This window comes from Octopus sinensis, linkage group LG17 (genome assembly GCF_006345805.1).
Source record: "Octopus sinensis linkage group LG17, ASM634580v1, whole genome shotgun sequence".
Classification (NCBI taxonomy): Eukaryota; Metazoa; Mollusca; class Cephalopoda; order Octopoda; family Octopodidae; genus Octopus; species Octopus sinensis.
Window position 1 is genome coordinate 26,035,660 of NC_043013.1, and position 22,500 is coordinate 26,058,159.

Genomic DNA, 22,500 nt, shown 5'->3' on the forward strand with positions numbered 1-22,500 from the left:
GTGTATTTGTGTGTATGTATATATATATTATATATATATATATATATATGTGGGTGTGTATGTATTTATGTATGCATATATATGTGTGTTTATATATGTATATATGTGTGTGTGTATATATATATATATTATATATATATATATATATATATACATATATAAATATATATACATATGCATATACATATTTATATGTATATATATATTTTTATACATGTGTGCGTATATGTATATATATGTGTGTGTGTATATGTATATAAATATGTATGTACATATATGTATATATATATATATGTATATTCATACACACACACACACACACACATGCACACACACACACATGATTCAACAAATAGCAGCACTGTTGTAATGACGTAATTAGCACAGCACTAGCTAATTAGTAGAAGCTGGTGCAACAGGGTAATAAAACTCATTTAACCGGAGTGAAAAATAGGTTTATCTTATCTTTTTTTTTTTTTTTCAATTTAAAGGCAAACAACAAAAAAGTGATTTATTAAATTCCTGCAGATGTTTCCTCGACCCTGTGGATGTGTTTGAGGTCAAACACACACAGGCAACAATGTTTCTGATTATTTAAACTCAAAATAGTTGTGCTTTTATATGTAGGACGCATAATAAGTTCCCACCTACTACATTTGGTAAAGCGTTTGGGCATTAGGAAGGGCACCCAGCTGTAGAAACCATACCAAATCAGACAATGGCAGCCTGGTCAACAGTCTGGTTTGCCAGCTCCTGTTAAAATGTCCAACCCATGCCAGTACGGAAGATAGACGTTAAATGATGATGATGATGACACTTTCATTTATTTACTCTTTTACTCTAGCAAATCGCCCCCAGGACTTATTCTTTGTAAGCCTATTACTTATTCTATTGGTCTCTTTTGCCAAACTGCTAAGTTACGGGGGACGTAAACACACCAGCATCGGTTGTCAAGCGATGTTGGGTTGACAAACACAGACACACAAACATATACACACACATACATATGTATACATATATACGATGGGCTTCTTTCAGTTTCTGTCTACCAAATCCACTCACAAGGCTTTTGGTTGGCCTGAGGCTATAGTAGAAAACACTTGCCCAAGGTGCCACGCAGTGGGACTGAACCCAGAACCATGTGGCTGGTAAGCAATCTACTTACCACTCAGCCACTCCTGCACCTTATTTATCTATTTTATATCACAATTAGGGAACACTAGCATTGTTCATTACAGATTTCCAATGAGCCAATTACTGGTTCACAACATTTCTAAGTGAGTGTCTCTAACTCAGGGTAGAACAACTATCACAAGGGATTTCATTTGAAAAGCAGCAGTTTTCTGAGATTTTCGTCACTGTCTTTTGCTTCTTCTGCAGATATACATTAATGGAAAGTATTACATACACACATACTTGTGCAGACATGTGAACATGCACACACACACACACATGTACACAAACATGCATGCATGCATGCATACACACATACATACATACATATGTATAGACATATACATGCAAACACACACAGATACATGCACACACACACATATATAAGACAGGCTTCTTTCAGTTTCCATTTATCAAATCCTCACACAGGGCTTTGCTTCACCTAACACTACAGGTAGAAGTCATTTCAGCCAAGGTGCCATTTAGTGGAACTGAACCTAAAACCATATGGTTTGGAAGCAAACATCTTACCACACACCCAATCACATAAATCGTTTAATTAATCACCTGATCTGGTTGCATAAACACTGCAGAGACGGAAAAGAAGAGATTTAGTAATAAACTGAAATAGCATCAGTAAATTCTAGTTTATCCTGTTGACAATCAGATCATATTGTTCTCATTATCAATGCACCCACCTCCAATTCACCTACCCCCAACACTTAGAAGAGATTAACATTATTTACATTTGACTGATATTTGTCCTCATCTTGTTGTTAACACAATATTTCAGCTGATACCAACAAACAAGATGAGGACAAATATCCATCAAATGTAAATAATGTAAATAATGTATATAATTCCTCATCTCTTAAATATAGAACTGTATATGGGATGTGTTTCTTAAGAACCCTGTCTATTAGTTTATATGGCTTAAGAGGATTGAGATCTCTTAAAGAGGGATCTGTTGTTTTGCACTAATGAAAATACATTAGAATACTTTGACATATTTTTCTCTTCTGTTTAGTTTCGATTTGGTTTGTTTCACATCTTATATAAATCAACAGTTCATCAGCTCACCATACCAGCTTCAGTTTTGGCAAGTTTTCACTCTTTGAACTTTGATGGCTGTATATACATACATGCATACTTACATACTGGCATATATACATATGTACGTATGTGTGTTTATATGTATGTATGTGTGCCTTTTGTGTGACACCAGTACTAAATTCTTGCATGTCAGTCCCCTGGTGAAGAGGATGGGTCTGTAGGAGTCTTGTGCTGGTTCCACAATATTTTTTGTTGTCAGAGGAGCTAACTGTGTCATTATTGGCCTGGCACTCCATCGGTTATGACAACGAGTGTTCTAGTTGATCCGATCAATAGAACAGCCTGCTCATGAAATTAACATGCAAGTGGCTGAGCATTCCATTGATATGTGTACCTTTAATGTAGTTCTCCAGAAGATTCATCATGACACAGAATATGGCAAGGCTGGCCCTTTTGAATTACAACTCATTTTTGCCAGCTGAGTGGACTGTAGTAACATGAAATAAAGTTTTTTGCTCCCAGTGACACAACATGTCACTAGGAATTGAACTCATGGCTTTATGATTGTGAGCCAAATACACAAAACCATTGAGCAACACACCTGTTGTTATTACTAGAAAGCAAAAAGCATCTTCTGTTGTGTCTGGGGAGAGTCATTCTCTTTTAGTGCCTTATAATTTAACACACTCACCAGCAAAATTTTCACTTATTTCTTTTTTAATTTTTAAAAATTTTCATTGCATCTTGCAACCTTTTCAATAGTTATATGCTTCAACACACAAACTCACATAAAGAATCTTGCAAACCAAATCCAAAAACGAAGCAAAAAGCATCATTTTGCTAAAAACTTTACAACAATAAATCAAAAGAGGTTTGCAATGACTGCACTTAAAAGTACAGTGCTACCTCAGAGTATGAATTTTATTCATTCCATGACTGAGCTCAGCTTTTGATTTACTCATTTTACAAATCAATTTTTCCCACTGAAACTGACTTAAATATAATTAATCCATTCCGGCCCCTAAAAACCACTCAAAAATGATTTTTTATGGGTTTTAAAACAGAAAAGGTGTAGTCACAATTATAAAAAAGAGAATGCAAAAGAAATATGTAAACTGGTTTTATTAACTGAATTACCTTAAAGATGGGACGATTTGTGTGCTCGTACTATGGATTTCCGCTCGTACTGTAAATTTCTGCTCGTACTGTGGATTTCTGCTCGTACTGTGGATTTCCGCTTGTACTGTGGATTTCCACTCGTACTTCAAGACAAAAATTTGCATAAGTCTCAGCTTGTACAGCAAATTACTCATACAATGGTTTCACTCATACTGTGAGGTTCTACTGTATTTGTATTAACCCAAGAACTGAACTTGGAAAGACTTCAAATTGAAGATTGTACTTGGATTAGGAAAGTAAATCTAAGTATTAATTCTCACGTAGAACTTCTCAGACTGTTGCAAGTTTGTAAGTATAGCACCATTTTAAGGTACTATTAACCCTTTCACTGCAAAAATAAATTCATGATTATTCCAGGAATGATATTAAATATCCATAAAAATAAAAAAAAGTGGAATTGGTATTCTCTGCAAGTTACCTTACTTCAGTAGACTTGCAATATGTCTACAAAATATAATTCCTCAACGAAAGATTGATTGGTTTATAAAACTGCTCTCCACAGTTTAGCATAATCAAATTGTTAGTGGCTAAATCCAATTTCAACAGTAAAAGGGCGAATTAAAAAGTCTAGATAAATTTGCCTTTACCTAAACCATATCCTATTTATTTTATTGAACTGTAATTATTTTTATGTATCAAGCAACGTATGTGAAGGATCAATGTCATATGTAGATCAGCTACATAGTGAGGAGGAGGTGGGTAAACAACATAGATGTCATTGGTTGGATGTTTTACTCAAACAGGGTTGAATTATAACTATTTTATGGACTCAACTGCAATTTGAAGGCCTTGCACATACAGACTTGAAGTGGTCTACGTAGCTACATAGTTGAATGATCTCCCTTGCAAGAAAGATTATAGAGTAACCTCCCTTCTCTAAGTTTCTCGAAGCATCATGAGACATGATTGTTAATGATTCAAAAAGTTTTTCTCTTGGAAGTTTCTAGATGTCTAGCATTCCATTAGTAAAAACAGCTTGCTAACCCCGCTCTTTGCTTCTTAGTCGATTAGACTTAGAGCCATTCACGTCATTGCCATGTTTGTCTATTTCTCTACACCACATGACTGAAAGCTACCACTTAGCTGTTATTTCTATATTTCCTGTCTCTGAAGTTTCTTGCATAGATTACTTCATTCAATTAGATTCTACATTTTGATTCTATGTGTCATCATCGACCAGTAAATAAAATATATTATTATGTAGTAAATATTATAAGTTTTGAATTTATTCTTCTTCTCTGTAAGAATTCTTCTAATAATATACACACAGCCACATCAACACCTTGTACTGACTATATATTTTCACTGCAGACTAACTACCATAAGGGTCCTACTCATTATAAAATCTTGATAAAGTAACCTGCTGGCTAACGGAAGATTAATTCTGAAAGACATTATCTTAGATATGGCGCATTATGTTTGCATGCCCTCTCTCACCATGACTTCCCCTTGAAGTAAATATAAACAAGACGCCCCACCCCTCATGGCATAACATGTTGGAACAAATAAATGGAAGGTGAATTGACCTATATTGACAGAAGTCTTAGTAACCAACAACAACCTCTGGAGTCCCAGGAACCCCAAATCCCTTTCACTATCAATCAATCACTTCTCACTCGTAACTTTTGTCATTTCTCTATTACTTGCTTTAGTCATTGAACTGTGGCCATGCTGGGGCACCACCTTGAAGGGTTTTAGTCAAACAAGTCGACTCCAGTGTTGGTCTTTTTTGTCAAACTGCTAAGTTACAGGGACGTAAATAAACCAACACCAGCTGTCAAGTGGGGGTGGGGGGTGATGGTGGTAGTGAATGACTAATACAGACAAAGACACACACACAGACAAATCTTACAAATATGAAAAGCCACTTTTATACTGGCAATGCCCCAGCATGGCCACAGCCTAAGGGCCAGACTTATAAAAGAATATATATATATATATATATATATATATAGTGTGTGTATATACACACACAGACACACAAATATATATATATATATACACACACATACATACATACATACATATATGTGTATGTGTACATACACACACACACATACATTTGATGGGATTCTATACAGTTTCCATCTGCCAGATTCACTCACAAGGCATTTGTTAGTCTGGAGCTGCAGTAGAAAATACTTGTCCAAAGTTCCAGATAGTGGAACTGAACGTGGGGCCACATGAATACAAAGCAAGTTTCCTAACCACACAGCTATGTCTACTCCTGCATGCTGTTGCTAAAAGCCTTTCAGTAATGCTTTAAACCAAAAGTGACACTATGGAACATTTGAATGGATGGATCCTATTTGGCAAAACCTGCAGCCCTCCTTCAAGTGTTTCTTGCAGCTATATTGTGCCTAGGGTGAGGTTAACAAACCAACTTTACAACCACATGGTTTTCAGTTCAGTCCCTCTGCATGGTACCTTGAGTAAAAAATGTCTTCTGCATTAGGACAATTCCCCCAACGACAACTACCCCTCTCCAATATATTACAATATTTAAAATCATTATCTGTTGACCTCAGGGGTAATTGTCTATGAGAGGTAAATGTCCTTGACTCATATATATAATATATATATATCATTATATATAATTTATATTTATCATTCACTATTAATATTCTTACTCCTTCTGTATCATATAATGTTTTTTTAAACAATATTAATAGTGTTCAGTCAATCGTTATACAAATCCATCATTTTTTTGCTAAAATGTCTTATTGATGAGTTTCGTTTTTTTCACTCTCCCGAAGAGAAGATTGCATTGTTTATACCATTTATTCTTTTGAATAGTATCAGTGGAATTTTCGAAACGTGTTGAAAGTAAAAATATTTGATTTACACCTGCGTTAAACTCCATTTATTTATTTATATATATATATATATATATATATATATATACATACATACATACATACATATATATATTGTATTTTGGGACGGTCATTTTTTTTTTTGCCAGATAAACACACACACTAAATAATTTTTCTTCACTCATTTATTACTGTTCTTATTTTATTATTTCAACTCATATTCATTGTTAAGAACACATACGAATATGAAAAATATCACTGAAGAGGTTACAGATGTGTGGCGAAAGATATTTGGACAATGGACATGAGTTAAAATAATAAAATAAGAACAGTAATAAGTGAGCGAAGAAAAAATATATAGTCCGTGTGTCTATTTGGCATAAAAAAGAAAAAATGACCATCCCAAAATACAACAATATCTGTTTCAATACACAAGTCCACATCAGAAATCTTGCAAAATATATTGATAACCATATATATATATATATATAAATAGATGAGTGTATTTTTACCTTGTTAACAATTAACAAGGAAAAAAAAAATATATATATATATATCAGTGTGCACACATGACAGTGTAAGCTCCCTGAGAGAAATATTGGACATAAGAAGCATCAGATGTGGCATGCAAGAGAAACGTTTGCGCTGGTATGGCCATGTACCATGGATGGATGAGGAGAGCTGTGGGAAGAATGACACGCCCAAACAGTTGAAGGAATCTAGGGTGGAGGTAGAGCCAAGAAGACAAGGAATGAGGTGGTGAAGCATGACCTTCAAACGTTGGGCCTCACAGAGGCAATGACGAAAGACTGAGACCTCTAGAGATATGGTGTGACTGCGAAGATCCAGCAAATAAAGTGAGTTCACAGCTGTAACTTACACTAGTGTCGCATAACCAGCCCCAGCCCACTCAAAAGTACCTTGGATCATAGGACGACATGCTGTGCTTGAGGAAACCTATTGAGTCAGGTACATCAAAATCAAAATCAAATGGAAATTGTAGTTGTGATCCTCATGCAGGTGGCATATAAAAAGCCAATACCAGTGCCACCTTGACTGGCTTCCATGCCAGTGGCACCTAAAAAGCACCAACCAATCATGGTCATTGCCAGCCACTTCTGACTCATGCCGGTGGTGTGTAAAAAGCACCCACTACACTTTTGGAGTGGTTGACGTTAGGAAGGGTATCCAACTGTAGAAACAATGCCAGATCAGACTGGAGCATGGTGCAGCCTCCTGACTTCCCAGACTGCAGTCGAACCGTCCAACCCATACCAGCATGGAAAACGGACGTTAAATGATGATGATGATGATATATATATATATATATATATATATATATATATATATATATATATATATATATTATATATGCATATATACATACGTATATGTACATACTTACATCTATACGTATATATGTATGCATATGTGGGCACAGGATGTCATGAAACAAGTACAACAAAAAATACGAAGTACAAGGACATGGAATATGAACTATTTTTTCAAACAACAAAAAACACAAATGGAAAACAAGACAAACAACATAAAGAACGACCCTTCATCAGTTGTTGGTTATATATATATATATACATATATATATATACATATATATATATATATATATATACATATATGTATAACATATATTTATAAATATACTAGCAGCTAAGCCCAGTTTCACCCGGTCGGTTTGGATGATGTGGCTGTGTAAGCATAAGCATTTGACTTTTTTGGGCACGCTTACATTAAAAAACAATTTTAGAATGACCTTTTATGGTCAAACACAAAAAATAACTGACAAACAAAAAAAAACAACCAAGATTCAACCAAATATAAACATAAACCCAAATAGTAAACGAACAAAAATGCAAAACATAAAGATGCAAAACAACAAAAACAAACTTAAAAATAAAACAAAAATTAAAAGAAATGAAAATTAGGTAAAAAATCTTTTAAATTTTCAAAGGTCAAAAAACAACAAAAAATAATAACTGAAAAACATTAAATACCTCAACTTCACTGTGAAATATTACACAAAATTTAAAAACCAAAAGGGAAAAAACCCATCTGAAACTGAAAACACAAATAACTGAAACACTACAAAGAAAGACTTCACAAAAAATCCTACTTCCATTGCGCATGCACATGCACACACACACGCACACACACACACACACACACACACACACACAACACACACACACACATTCACATACCCCTCCCCCTTTTACATATACACACATATATTTATACAGAGTTGAAACACTGTTTGATTTATTTTTTCAGCGTACTATTTTCGTCATCCCATTACCAAGTATGACACCCCCCCTTCCTTCCTTATTTATATATCACCCCTTCCTTTCTCATTCATTCACAAGAGTATTATTATAGTAGATTATCTCAGTAACCATGGGTGCTATGAAAAATATAGAAATCCCAGTAACATCACTGGATCATTCTACACATCTGTGTAATTTTTTGCGCAATTCCACCCAGCCATTTGACCGTGAATCCCAAGACAAGAAAGAATTGCCTATGTTAAATTTATATGTGTGTGTGTATATATACATATATATATATATATATATATATATATATATATATATATATATATATATAATATATATATATATATATATATATATATATATGTATATATACATATATATATATATATATATATATAACATAATAATATATTTATATATCACATAAATATATATATAACATAAATATATATATATGACATAAATGTATATATATATATATATATATAACATAAATATATATGTGTTATACATATGCATAATTATGTATGTAAAATATATATATATAGTGTATGTGTGTGTGTGTGTGTTTGTGTGTGTATGTGTCTATGTGTTTGCATGTGTGTTTGTGCATGTGCATTCATGCCTGTGTGCACATGTGCAGTTGCTGATGATGAAACCCTGATCAGTGAGTGAGAGGCAAAGAAAGTTGGTGGTGGTGGTGGTGGTGGTGGTGAGGGTTATACAAAGGAGTTACACATATTGAATTGTCCACAACGATTAGATGTGACAGAGTCAGACAACAACACAACAACAACAACAACAACAAGAGGCAGGAATTAAAGAAAAGTGGAGAGAAACTCCTTACGCACCCCCCTCCCCAGCCCATGATACTTGTGTCATTGTTAGTTCTTCCTGTAGTCATGACAACAGCATCACCACGTCATCTAATTGGTATAATGACATTCTGTTTCGATTCCTCTCTCAGTCAATAGTTCAGGATTGATTTCTTACTAAGGCTCAAGAAAATGATGCTTTGACTGAGGGCGGGGGTGGGGGTGGGGGTCAATTAAATTCTTGCTCGTACTCAGTACATTCGTACTTTACTGAGCCGAGTACTTGATGGCCTTTCATTGTCATAAATTTTTTAATATTTTGCCTTTTACTAAGTGCCCATACTGGGGCTCCACTTTGAAGTATTTCTTTTAGTCAAATGAATCGACCCCAGTACTAATTTTTTTTTTCCTTTTTTAAGCCTAGTACTTTATTTTATTGGTCTCTTTTGCCAAACTGCTAAGTTATGGAGATGTAAACATACCAGCACCAGCAGTCAAGCAGTGATGGGTGACACACACAAACACACACTCATATATGTGTGTGTGTATATGTACATATATATCACACAAATGGCACCTGTGCCAGTAGGACATAAAAGCATCCATTACACTCTCAGAGTCGTTGGCATTAGGAAGGGCATCCAGCTGTAGAAAACCATGCCAAATCAGATTGGAGTCTGGTGCGGCCTTCCAGCATACCAGTACGGTTAAACTGTCCAACCTATGCCAGCATGGACAATGGACGTTAAATGATGATGATGATGATATATATGTAATATATACATACACCAAATCCACTCACAATTCTTTGGTGAGCCTGGTGCTATAGTAGAATACACTCACCAAAGGGGACACACCATGGGATTGAACAGGGGACCATGTGGTTTAGAAAGAAAGCCTTGCTCCTATACTCTCTTTTACTCTTTTACTTCTTTCAGTCATTTGACTGCGACCATGCTGGAGCACCGCCTTTTTTTGAGCAAATCGGCCCCAGGACTTATTCTTTGGAAGCATGGTACTTATTCTATCGGTCTCTTTTGCCGAACTGCTAAGTTATGGGGACATAAACACACCACCATCGGTTGTCAAGCGATGTTCGGGGGACAAACACGAACACACAGACATATACACACACATACATATATATATATATATATATATATATATATATATATATATATACATATACATATATACATATATATGACAGGCTTCTTTCAGTTTCCATCTACCAAATCCACTCACAAGGCTTTGGTCAGCCCGATGCTATAGCAGAAGACACTTTCCCAGGGTGCCATGCAGTGGGAATGAACCTGGAACCATGTGGTTGGTAAGCAACCTACTTACCACAAAGCCACTCCTGCGTCTACAGTTTTGTACGAGTTTACTATTGCATGAACTCAGTTACTTTGGTAATCAGAGAAAGAAGAAAACATTGTGCAGGAGACTTTGGGGGAAGCAAGGAAGAAATATTCAGCGATCTCTTTCTCTGGAAATGCATGCAGGGACATGGAGGAATCAGCAGACTGAGAAGAGCATGCATTGATGAACATGTGGAAGATAATAGATGTCAGGCTAAGGACAAAGAAATTTGTATGGAGGATCAGGACATCTGGTGTGGAAGAGTTGCATTGGTCTGGAGAAGTTAGTTGCTAAAACCATATGGATAGATAGACAGACAGACAGACAGACACACACACACACACACACACACACACACACACACACACACACACATATATATATATAAGATAGATAGATAGACGGGCAAACGGACAGACAGACAGACATATAGAGAGATAGATACATAGAGATAGATAAATAGATAGGGAGAGATAGATAGATAGAAATTATCGATCTATTAAAAATGATCTATTTCATAATAATATGCTTATTTTTTTATTTATTTATTATTATTATTATTATTTATTATTATTATTATTATTATTATTATTATTATTATTATTATCATTATTATTATTATTATATTATTATTATTATTATTATTATTATTATTATCTTTCAATGTTATTTCTGAGAGTGTTGACTGAAAGAAATCATTGAAGCGTCGAAAGCATTCATGCGTAAATTCAAGTTGTTGGACAGTTGCACTCCAAGGGAGATCACTGCGTTATGACCTTTAAAATAGTCCGTAGATTGTGATCCCAACCTGCAAATATGATTGGGAGGGAAGATAAACGTTTTTATTTGCACTGTACCGTTACGAGGGATAAGTAATGTCGCGCGCGCGTGCGTGTTAGTAGCTGCACTGTTATCCTCTTAGCTATCAAAATGAAGAAATAAAAAAATATAACAGAAAAGTATAGATCAGGGTTGTAAGCAATGGGAACACAGCAAATTTTCGGAGTGTTTCATTAACTTCCCATGCAGAATGATCGCTATTCGGTCATTTGGTCTTCCAGAAAGAGGAACCAAATTTCCTTCACATCAGAGTCTTGAAGAGACAAAAAAAAAAAAAAAAAAGAGAGACATGAGACACGGGGTCGTCGATCTTGGCTAACTTGTTACTAAGCAACAATTTATCAGAATATAGATTGTAGAGTGAGAAATGATCAACCAATCCAGTTTGTTGCATTAAGACAATTGAAAATACATCATATGTTGCATTTATTGTTATTTTGCTGAGTAATTTCACCGAGGTGCAGCAGTGGATGTGTGGTAAGTAGCTTGCGGGTTCAGTTCCACTGCATGGCACCTTGTACCCAAATTTGAAACCAATATTTATTTTTAATTGTTTTTCTATTTCTTTTAAATTCTTATCAATCTTTAATAAAACACAATGCCCACTCTCTCATGTGTTGTTAATATTTCATCTTTTGTGTATTTTTTATTTTCTTTCTATTCTAAAGCTGGAACGTCTCAAAGACCCATTAGTTTGGCTTGATGCTGCTGCTCAAATATTTTACTCTTTTGGTTTGGCTTTCGGTGGATTAATTGCCTTTGCCAGTTATAATAAACCAACCAATAACTGCCAGAATGATGCCATTCTTGTCTCCATATGCAACTGGTTGACTGCCATCTATGCGTGCCTCGTGATCTTCTCAATTCTTGGTTATAAAGCCACCCTAATGTTTGAACACTGTCTGTCAAAGTAAGTCCTTATTCTAACTTTGGATTTCCTCATTGTGCTCAAAATCTAAATAACCATTATGTTCACCATCATCGTCATTATCATCTTCATCGTCGTCATCGTCATCACCACCATTTACCATCCACTTTTCCATGTTTGCATGGGTCAGACAGAATTTGTTGAGACTCATTTTTTCACAGCTGGGTGCTCTTCTTGTCACTGACCCTCACCTGTTTCCAAGGTGACACTCATTTGTAACCATCACATGAAGTCAAGGCAAAGAGATAGTAAACACTTACACATACACACACACAAACCCAAGCACAGACATGCACACGCTCACAGCCATATAGACATTATCAAACTCACATATTTAACTTATGTTTGTGCCAAATGGCTGTGATCTGATGTGGTGGAGATAACTCTCCCCAAAACAAAACCAGGGATTTGGGGAAAGTTGTCTGGCCTGTCTATGACTTTCAGGCTTTGAGGGAGTCATCTCCACCATGCCAGCCACAGCCAGCCAGCAAACAAACAAAGCACATACATTGAGTTTGGTTGATAATGTCTACGACACTGGTGCTGATTCTAATTCATATTTCTATGTATGTGTGTGTGTGTGTGTGTGTGAAGTGCAATAGAAAGAAAGAATGAATAGGCAAACAAATTGCTATCATCTTAGAGCAAGGGTCTCCAAGGTCGTCAATATCGATCCCCTGGGGGTTGATGGAACAATTCAAGAGGTCGATAATGCCAGGAAAGTGCACATCTACTTAATTATTATTATTATTTTCCTGTACATACCTGGGGTCGATGAGGGGGTCAAAGATTCCTTGAAGGGGTCGATGGTCTAAAAAATTTGGGGACCTCTGGCTTAGAGCATGGAATTTATATACCCAAACATAGATGTAGAGTTGTTAGAACTGAATTAAGTGTATTGTAAAAAATAAGGGAGGAAGGTTTGCAGATGGCCTCTTACCGTTTCCCAAATAGATGCACACATGGTGCATTTCTCAGCTGATGAAGATAAGCTCTCCATATATTAAGGGACTATTCCATCTTCAGAGAAGAAGGAATTGAGGGAGACCCTTAGCAGATTTATAGTAGAGGATATTTTGCAGATAAATATACATATAATCTTTTCTACTTTAGGTACAAGGCCCGAAATTTTGGGGAAGGGGCAGTCAATTAGATCGACCACAGTATGCAGCTGGTACTTAATTTATTGATCCCAAAAGCATGAAAGGCAAAGTCAACTTCGGTGGAATTTGAACTTAGTGGTATTTTGTCTGTCTTTACTTTCTAAGTGTTTTGCCCGGTGCGCTAATGATTTTGCCAGCCTTAGATAGATATATATATTGGTGGTGGTGACGGTAGTGGTGGTCACACTGACAATGACAATGATGACAAAAGCTGCCTGCTTCAGGTTTTTTTTTTTTTATAAATAGACTGCTTTTATCGATTTATTATTTTGCCATGAAATGTCTGGATTTCACCTGTCACATGTCAGAATCAGTAGAGCATCAAAAGAAATGCCTTGTAGTATTTCTTCCTGCTTGCTATGTTCTGAGTTCAAATCCCATCAAAGTCAGCTTTCATCCTTCCAGGGTCAATGAAATATAGTACCAGTCATTTACTGGGGTGTTGATGGTATCAACTTTCCTTTCCCCTTAAAATTGCTGCCCTTGTGCTGAACCTAGAACTGTTATGAGTTGAAATGGCAGAATGGTTCCATTCAAAGTGATTTGAGGTTTGAAATTTCTGAGAACTTTGGTTGCAAGGATTGTACCTTGAGAAAGTTTGCTAAAGCCATTTCTTTTCCATTTAGAATATGGTTCCACATTGAAGACACTGCTGCACTGGAACTAACTACTTGCAGCAGTTTTATTTCATTTGCCATTTAATAAAACATCTGTGCTGGCACTTTGTGAAAAGCACCCAGTACTATTTGTAGAGTGGTTGGCATTAGGAAGGGCATCGTCATCATCATTATCATCGTCGTTTAACATCCGCTTTCCATTCTGGCATGGGTTGGACAGTTTGACTGGGGGCTGGTGAGCCAGAAGGCTCCAATCCAATCTGGTAGTGTTTCTACAGCTGGATGCCCTACCTAACACCAACCACTCTGAGTGTGTAGTGGGTGCTTTTTATGTGCCACCAGCATGGGGGCCAGTCTGGTGGCCCTGGCAACAACCATGCTTGAATGATCTTTTTACATGCCATCGGCATGGGACCAGTCAGCCAGCACTGGTATCAACCATGCTCAAATGGTGCTTTTAATGTGTCACTGGCACAAGGGCTAGTCAGCTAATACTGGTATCAACCATGCTAGAAACTATACCAAAGCAGACAAATGGAACCTGGTGCAGCTGTCCAGCCATGCCATCTCCTCTTAAACTGTCCAACCTATAACAGCATGGAAAACAGATGTTAAATGATAATGGTGATTTTTATCCTCCCCACCTCTTCTTGGGGAGGAAAGAAATGAACTTTACTTCTTTGGGAGAATCGATTATTGTGTAATGTTTAACTCTTTTTGCATTCATATTTCTCTACCAAATATATTGCTTATTCATTCACTTTTTTTAATATAATAATCATGAATTATCTCATAGCTTCAAGATTTCAATGCTGTGATTGTTTATTTTTTTTAATGACATTGTTGGATGGGTGCGAGAGGTCAGATCTGGCCAGTTTGAACATAAAACAGGTAGAATAATTGAGCTGGCTAGAGGATTAAGAGGACATTCGTATTTGACAGATGCTCAAGCTAATCCATTCTACTCGAGCCACAAGGTGTGGAATTTTGGAGGAGTGGGGGTAAATCAATTACATCGACCCCAGTATGCGACTGTTATTTATTTCAAAAAACCCCAGAAGGATGAAAGGCAAAGTTGACCTTGGTGGCATTTGAACTCAGAACACAAAGACGGACAAAACGCTGCTAAGCTTTATGTCCAGCATGCAAATGATTCTGTCAGTTCGCAGCCTTATAAATGCTGAAGATAATGGAAACAGATTTTTTTTTCCCTTTTTTTGCTAATTTTTCAAAGCCAACAGAATGGTATTCACTTGATCAACCAGACTCTCTGATGTTGTTATACCTTGCTGGTCACAATGTGCTTTGCATTGTTTTTTTAGCTTTTGAATGATGCCAACCCAACTGGGTGGGGTGAACAGGTCGGCATTTTCCCTGGTCAGAAGGCTACTCTGTCGTAGAGTTACCCATTTACGGCTGAGTGGACTGCAGCAACATGAAATTAAGTATTTTGCTCAAGAACGCAACTCACCATCTGGTCTGGGAATTGAACTCTCGATTTACTGATCACAAGTGCAACACCCTATCATTAGGCTACGTTGCATTCACAGAATTGTATTATGATGATATATTGGGGCCTTGTTAGTGGATTTGGTGGATGGAAACTGAAAAGAGGCCCATTGTACATATATATATGTGTGTGTGTGTGTGTGTGTGTGTGTGTGTGTGTGTGTGTGTGTGTGTGTGTTTGTGTGTGTGTGTATAGCTCCTGTGCTAGTGGTACGTATAATGCACGATTCAAGCATAGTCAATGCAGAGTTGTTGGCATTAGGAAGGGCATCCAGCTGTAGAAACTTTGCTAGATCAGATTGGAGCCAGGTGCAGCCTCCTGGCTTTCCAGACCTCAGTCAAATCGTCCAACCCATGCCAGCATGGAAAGCGGATGTTAAACGATGATGATGATGATGATGATGATGACAATGACGATGACAACGATGATTGGTAAAATCACAAAAGCATTTGACAAACTGTTTTGAAGCTTTAGTTCTGGTTCTTCTTGTTTATCATCATCATCATCATCATTTTCATCATCGTTTAACATCTGCTTTCCATGCTGGCATAGGTTGGATGGTTTGACCGATGACTATCAAGCCAGGAAGCTGCACCAGGCTCCAATCTGATCAGGCAAGGTTTCTACAGCTGGATGCCCTTTGTAATGCCAACCGCTCTGAGAGTGTAGTAGGTGCTTTTTCATGTGCTACCAGCATGAGAGCCAGTCAGGTGGTACTGGCATCAGCTACACTTGAATGGTGCTTTTTATGTGCCACCAGCACAGGTACCAGTCAGGTGGTACTGGCATCAGCCACAACAAAGATTTCACTTGACTCAACAGATCTTCCCAATTCATCTGCAATTAATGTTACCTTTCATCCTTCCAAAGTTAATAAAATAAAATACCAGCCCAATGAGGTTGGGGTGGGGCGGGGGGTCATATACTCGATTTTTCTTTTCCCACTAAATTTGTAACTTTGTGCCTTTGTAAGAAATCAGTGTTAATTTTTCAAATTCCATTTAATACTTTTTTTTTTCTTCTCTAATTTCAGTAATGCAATTAAAATCACAAAATATTTTCCTCACATAAATATGACGGAATATGCTGATCAAGCAGTTGACTACACAACTATTGGAATACCCAGTGACAAATTGAAAGATTTGGCTCTCGTCAAATGTGACTTACAAGAAGATTTGAACAAAGTAAGTCTGAAGTTTTAAATTTTGTTTGTTTATTGATTTGGTCAGAAGAAACAGGGGCAGCACTTATCAACTTTTTCTAGGCCTCCAATACTGGTAGGAGAAAGGGACCTATGAGCTGGCCCAAATGCTTATAATATAGTGGTCCCTGCTTAAAGCTGCATGTGAAGGTATGTGCCTAGTGGTTAGGGTGTTTCTCTCAAAACCACTAAATCATGGGTCTGATTCCTGGCACATTGTGTTCTTGATTAAAATATTCCATTTCACATTGATCTGTGGGTGGCAGAGTGGCAGAATTATTAGCATGTTGGCAGAGATGCTTTATGGTTCTCTACATTCTGAGTTCAAATCCCACCTGCCTGAAGAAAACAGTGGGAAACCACCCCAGTGTTTGTCCCAGGTCAAGTCATGGTAGCCAAGGTTGCAGTAATCTACTTAATGGCAGCAGGAGAGGGTATGGGTCCTCTCAGGTCATGTAGAGAGCACTGTAGAAGGTCCATATGCACAGGGCTTGTTCTAGGGCAGACCACCACAAGACTAGGTTTAAAGCACCAAGGGCCAGGCATTGTGGTAAGAGGGCTGACAGACCAAGTCTATCACAGTGTTAAAAATAAAAAGGAAATGGCTGCAACCATATGGTGGCAAAGCTAACCCCTCACCCTCACAACTATACATAATCCTATAAGATGAAAATTATTTGTAATATTTATCGAAATAAAGCAGGGAGCTGGCAGAATCATTAGTATGCTGGGCAAAATGCTTAGCGGTGTTTCCTCTACCTTTACATTCTGAGTTTAAATTCCACTGTGGTCAACTTTGCTTTTCATCCTTTTGGGTTTGATAAAATAAGTATTCATAGGACACTGGGGTCGATGTAATTGACTTGCACTCCCTGCCTCCAAATTGCTGGCCTTGAGCCAAAATTTGAAATCAATATTCAGCCTAAATTATTAGTTATAATTTAAGGGTCTTTTCTATTTTATTTGAATATATTTATTTGTCATTTTTTTCTCTGGTTGGATGTTCTTACAATCATCACATTTGTTCATCATCATCATCATCGTCGTTTAACGTCCACTTTCCATACTGGCATGGGTTGGACGAGCGAACCAGATAGCTGCACCAGACTCCAATCTGATCTGGCAGAGTTTCTACAGCTGGATGCTCTTCCTAACGCCAACCACTCCCAGAGTGTAGTGGGTGCTTTTATGTGCCACCAGCACGAGGGCCAGTCAGGTGGTACTGGCAATGGCCATGCTCAAATGGTGCTTTATATGTGCCACCCACACAGGAGCCAGTCCAGCAGCACTGGCAACGACCTCGCTTGAATGTTTTTCACGTGCCACCAGCACAAATGCCAGTAAGGCGACGCAGGTAATGAGCATGCTCGAATGGTGTTTTTAACGTGTCACTGGCATGGAGGCTAGCTTGTTGCTCTGGCAATGATCACGCTTGTATGGTACTCTTAGCACTCCACTAGGATGGATGCCAGTCATCGAATTTGATTTCGATTTCACTTATCTCAACAGGTCTTCACAAGCAGAGTTTAGTGTCCAATGAAGGAAAGGTACGCATAAGTGGGCTGGTTAGCATAGGCCACAAGGTTATGATCTCACTTGAGCTTGCTGAGTCTTTTCAAGCACAGCATATTTCCAAAGGTCCCGGTCACTTGTCATTGCCTTGAGGCCCAATGTTCGCAGGTCATGCTTCACCACCTCCTCCCAGGTCTTCCTGGGTCTACCTCTTCCACAGGTTCCCTCAACCACTAGGGTGTGGCACTTTTTCACACAACTATCTTCATCCATTCTCGCCACATGACCATACCAGCACAGTCGTCTCTCTTGAACACCACATCTGATGCTTCTTAGGTCCAACTTTTCTCTCAAAGTACTAACATTCTGTCAAGTATGCACATTGACATTACACATCCATCGGAGCATACTGGCTTCATTTCTTGTGAGCTTACGCATGTCCTCAGCAGTCACGGCCCATGTTTCACTGCCATGTAGCATGGCTGTTCATACACATGCGCCATACAGTCTACCTTTTACTCTGAGCGAGAGGCCCTTTGTCACCTGCAGAGGTAAAAGCTCTCTGAACTTTGCTCAGGCTATTCTTATTCTAGCAGCTACACTTTCAGTGCACCCTCCCCCGCTACTGACTTGGTCACCTAGGTAACGGAAGCTATCAACTACTTCTAGTTTTTCTCCCTGGAATGTGGCAGAAGTTGTTCTCTGCACGTTTTCAGTGTTTATTGCTCCTGAGCATCTGCGACATACAAAAACTTAGCCTTTCTTCAATATTGCTGCACCTCTTATGTGTCCATAGCTTACACTGGGTGCATCATATAGAGTTTCTACCTGCTTGTGGAGTAATACAATTTTTGCTCTCGTGACTGGACTGAGGCTATGTTGTTTTCCCATTATTAATCAATTGTATAATAACGTTAAATTATAACACTGTATAGTGAAGTTAGGCTAGTTGTGTGACCATCCATTTTGGTAAAAAAATTTGCATACATATTACATGGTCTTAAACTAATTTTGCCGGTAAATTTGAAATGTTTATATTAATTTAGCATTAGAATTCTTCAAGTTGTATAAAAATAGTTATTGTCTGCATCATTCGAAAGAGAAATAAATACTGCATAAGGTGTAAATGATAAAAATGATTTTTATGGTGTTAGTAACAAAATATTTTGTAAGAAATAGAACTTTATCATCGGTCTTAAATATATTTTCGCCAGTGTTGGCTTCCTTGACTGGCACCAACCGATCGTGGCCGCTGCCAGCCTCCCTTGGCACCTGTGGCGGTGGCACGTAAAAAGCACCCACTACACTCACGGAGTAGTTGGTGTTAGGAAGGGCATCCAGCTGTAGAAACACTGCCAGATCAGACTGGAGCCTGGTGCAGCCTCCTGGCTTCCCAGACCCCGGTCGAACCATCCAATCTATGCTAGCATGGAAAATGGACATTAAACGATGATGATGATATATATATATATATATATAATATATATAATATATATAACATATATTTATACACACACACATATATATATATATATATATTCCCGTGCCATTGGCACATAGAAGGCACTATCCAAATTGTGATGAATGCCATGCTTGCCTGACTGGCTCCTGTGCCGGTGGCATGTAAAAAGCACCCACTACACTCTCAGAGTGGCTGGCATTAGGAAAGGCATCCAACTTCAGAAACATTTCCAGATCAGATTGGAGCTTGGTGCAACCACTGGCACTCCAGACCTCAGTCAAACCATCCAACCCATGCCAGCATGGACATTAAATGATGATGGTGATGATGATGATGATATATATATATATATATATATATATATATATATATACATATATATATATATGTTGCTGCATTTATATCTGTTGATTGAACTTCAATGTTTTGATAGTTGTTGTAGAACCAACAAACTATTTTGCGCAAACTTCCAGAGATGTAATAATTGCTGAGAATTTTTATAGTCGTTTTATAGTTGAAGGACAAATACAGAGGAGAGCCTGAAGGGTAAAGCCCTGTCACAAAAAATACAAGGGATACATGGCTCCTTGATATTTTTTAATAAAAAGCAAGTTAACATTAATCTTCTCTACTCTAGGCACAAGACCCGAAATTTTGGGGGAGGGGCCAATCAATTAGATCAATCCCAGTATGTAACTGGCACTTAATTTTTCAACCCTGAAAGGATGAAAGGCAAAGTCAACCTCGGTGGAATTTGAACCCAGAACGTAAAGACAGACAAAATAACGCTAAGCTCTTCACCCGGCATGCTAATGTTTCTACCAGCTCGTCACCTTAAGGAAGTTAACACTAATAACACAAACCTCAGGAAGTTATAAATATTTGCATAAATATTCTTAACATGTTAAAGAAGCTTTAAACGCAAAATGTGCTGTGAATAGCAATTGATGTCTTCGGAGAATAACTTCTCCCTTTTTTATGACAACAGGGTGTTCAATACATTCATGTCACTGGGATGCTGGAGTTTCAACATGTGTCTCATCAGCTAGAAATAGCCAGAACTTTTAGACTAACCAAAGTTATTGTCTTTATTTATTTGTTCAGTGCTTATATCTGCCAATCAATAAAAAGGATCATTGTTTGTCCTTTCTACTGCAAGGTGGTAATGGTGGTGGAAGTAAAGGAGAAGTAGGAGGAAGGTGGGGATGAGTCATGTGACTCAGGTCACTTGTTTCATGATTAGATAAAATGTTGGGAAAGTTTTGACTCCAGTGAATGAACTTGCAGCAATGTTATCAGCTATTACAAAAATAGAGAAGCACTTGCTGTATATAAATAAATGAATACCTGGCAACCTTGAGTTTACAAAATTAGGTTAGAAATGGAGCAGAAAGTGTCAAGACACACAATAGAATTGCGTTGGGAGTTTACAAAGTTTGGGATTCTAGCTCTATTTCATTAATGTCATAGGTGAGATATTCTTCATTATTTACATTATTTACACTTGACGAATATTTGTCCTCATCTTGTTTGTTGTTAACACAACGTTTCAGCTGATATACCCTCCAGCCTTCATCAGGGGTCTTGGGGAAATTTCGAATCTGGGTTCTCATTCCTAAGGTATTTTTTGATATTATTATTATTATTGAGTGAGAGAGCAGTTCATGCCATCAAAGTGACACTGGGGTAAAATATACGAAGCCCAATATACCCATCATGACTATATTATTATTATTATTATTATCATCATTATTATTATTATTATTATTATTATTATTACTATTATTATTATTATTATTATTATTATTATTATTATTATTATTATTCCGAGTTCGATTCCAGGCAGTGACCTGAATAATAATAATAATAATAATAATGATAATAATAATAATAATAATAATAATAATAATAATAACAATAATAATAATAACATCAAAAAATACCTTAGGAACGAGAACCCAAGTTTGAAATTTCCCCAAGACACCTGATGAAGGCTGGAGGGTATATCAGCCGATACGTTGTGTTAACAACAAAGAAGATGAGGACAAATATCTGTCAAATGTAAATAATGTACATGATTCCTCATCTCTTAAATATAGAACTGTAAGATATTCTTGGTGAAACAATTATAAGAACAGAGGAACAGCTCATGTTGTTGTTGTTGTGCAGCTCCTATTCAGCTCTTACTGATTAGATGTAAAGGTTGTTGGCAGAACAATTAAGTGCAACCCACAGATCTGAAAGAAGGACTTTGTTCTTATAGGCCTTTGACAGGGCCCATCACTTTGTTTCCTCATGATGATCAATGAGAAGCTTCCAAGAGTTGCATGATGCTGCTGCCTGAATATCCAAGTTCTGATCTCAGAGACAAGTTTAATGTAGAGGTGGATGTTTGTCAAAATGCTGCCAGAAGACTTTGCAAGGGATGAGATACAAAAATCAAGTGCAAGAATTTGGTATATCACACCATTCTCCAGATATTAGAATCTAAATTTTTGAGACATGCAAACATGCGTACCGTATTTTCTGTCTTACAAGTCAAATATTTCTGACTGAAATTTACTGCCAAAGAAGCAGG

The 22,500-nt window shown here is 37.2% G+C and overlaps 1 protein-coding gene across 2 annotated transcripts in view; it reads left to right on the forward strand.

Annotated features, from left to right (window-relative positions):
• Nucleotides 1-22,500, forward strand: part of LOC115220989 (sodium- and chloride-dependent transporter XTRP3-like) — a 119,396-nt gene that overhangs the window by 64,245 nt on the left and 32,651 nt on the right. For both annotated transcript variants that reach the window (XM_029791206.2, XM_029791207.2), the window contains exons 4-5: nt 12,198-12,439; nt 16,781-16,931. In XM_029791206.2, coding sequence (XP_029647066.2) covers nt 12,198-12,439; nt 16,781-16,931 — 393 coding nt within the window. The remainder of the gene's footprint in view (nt 1-12,197; nt 12,440-16,780; nt 16,932-22,500) is intronic.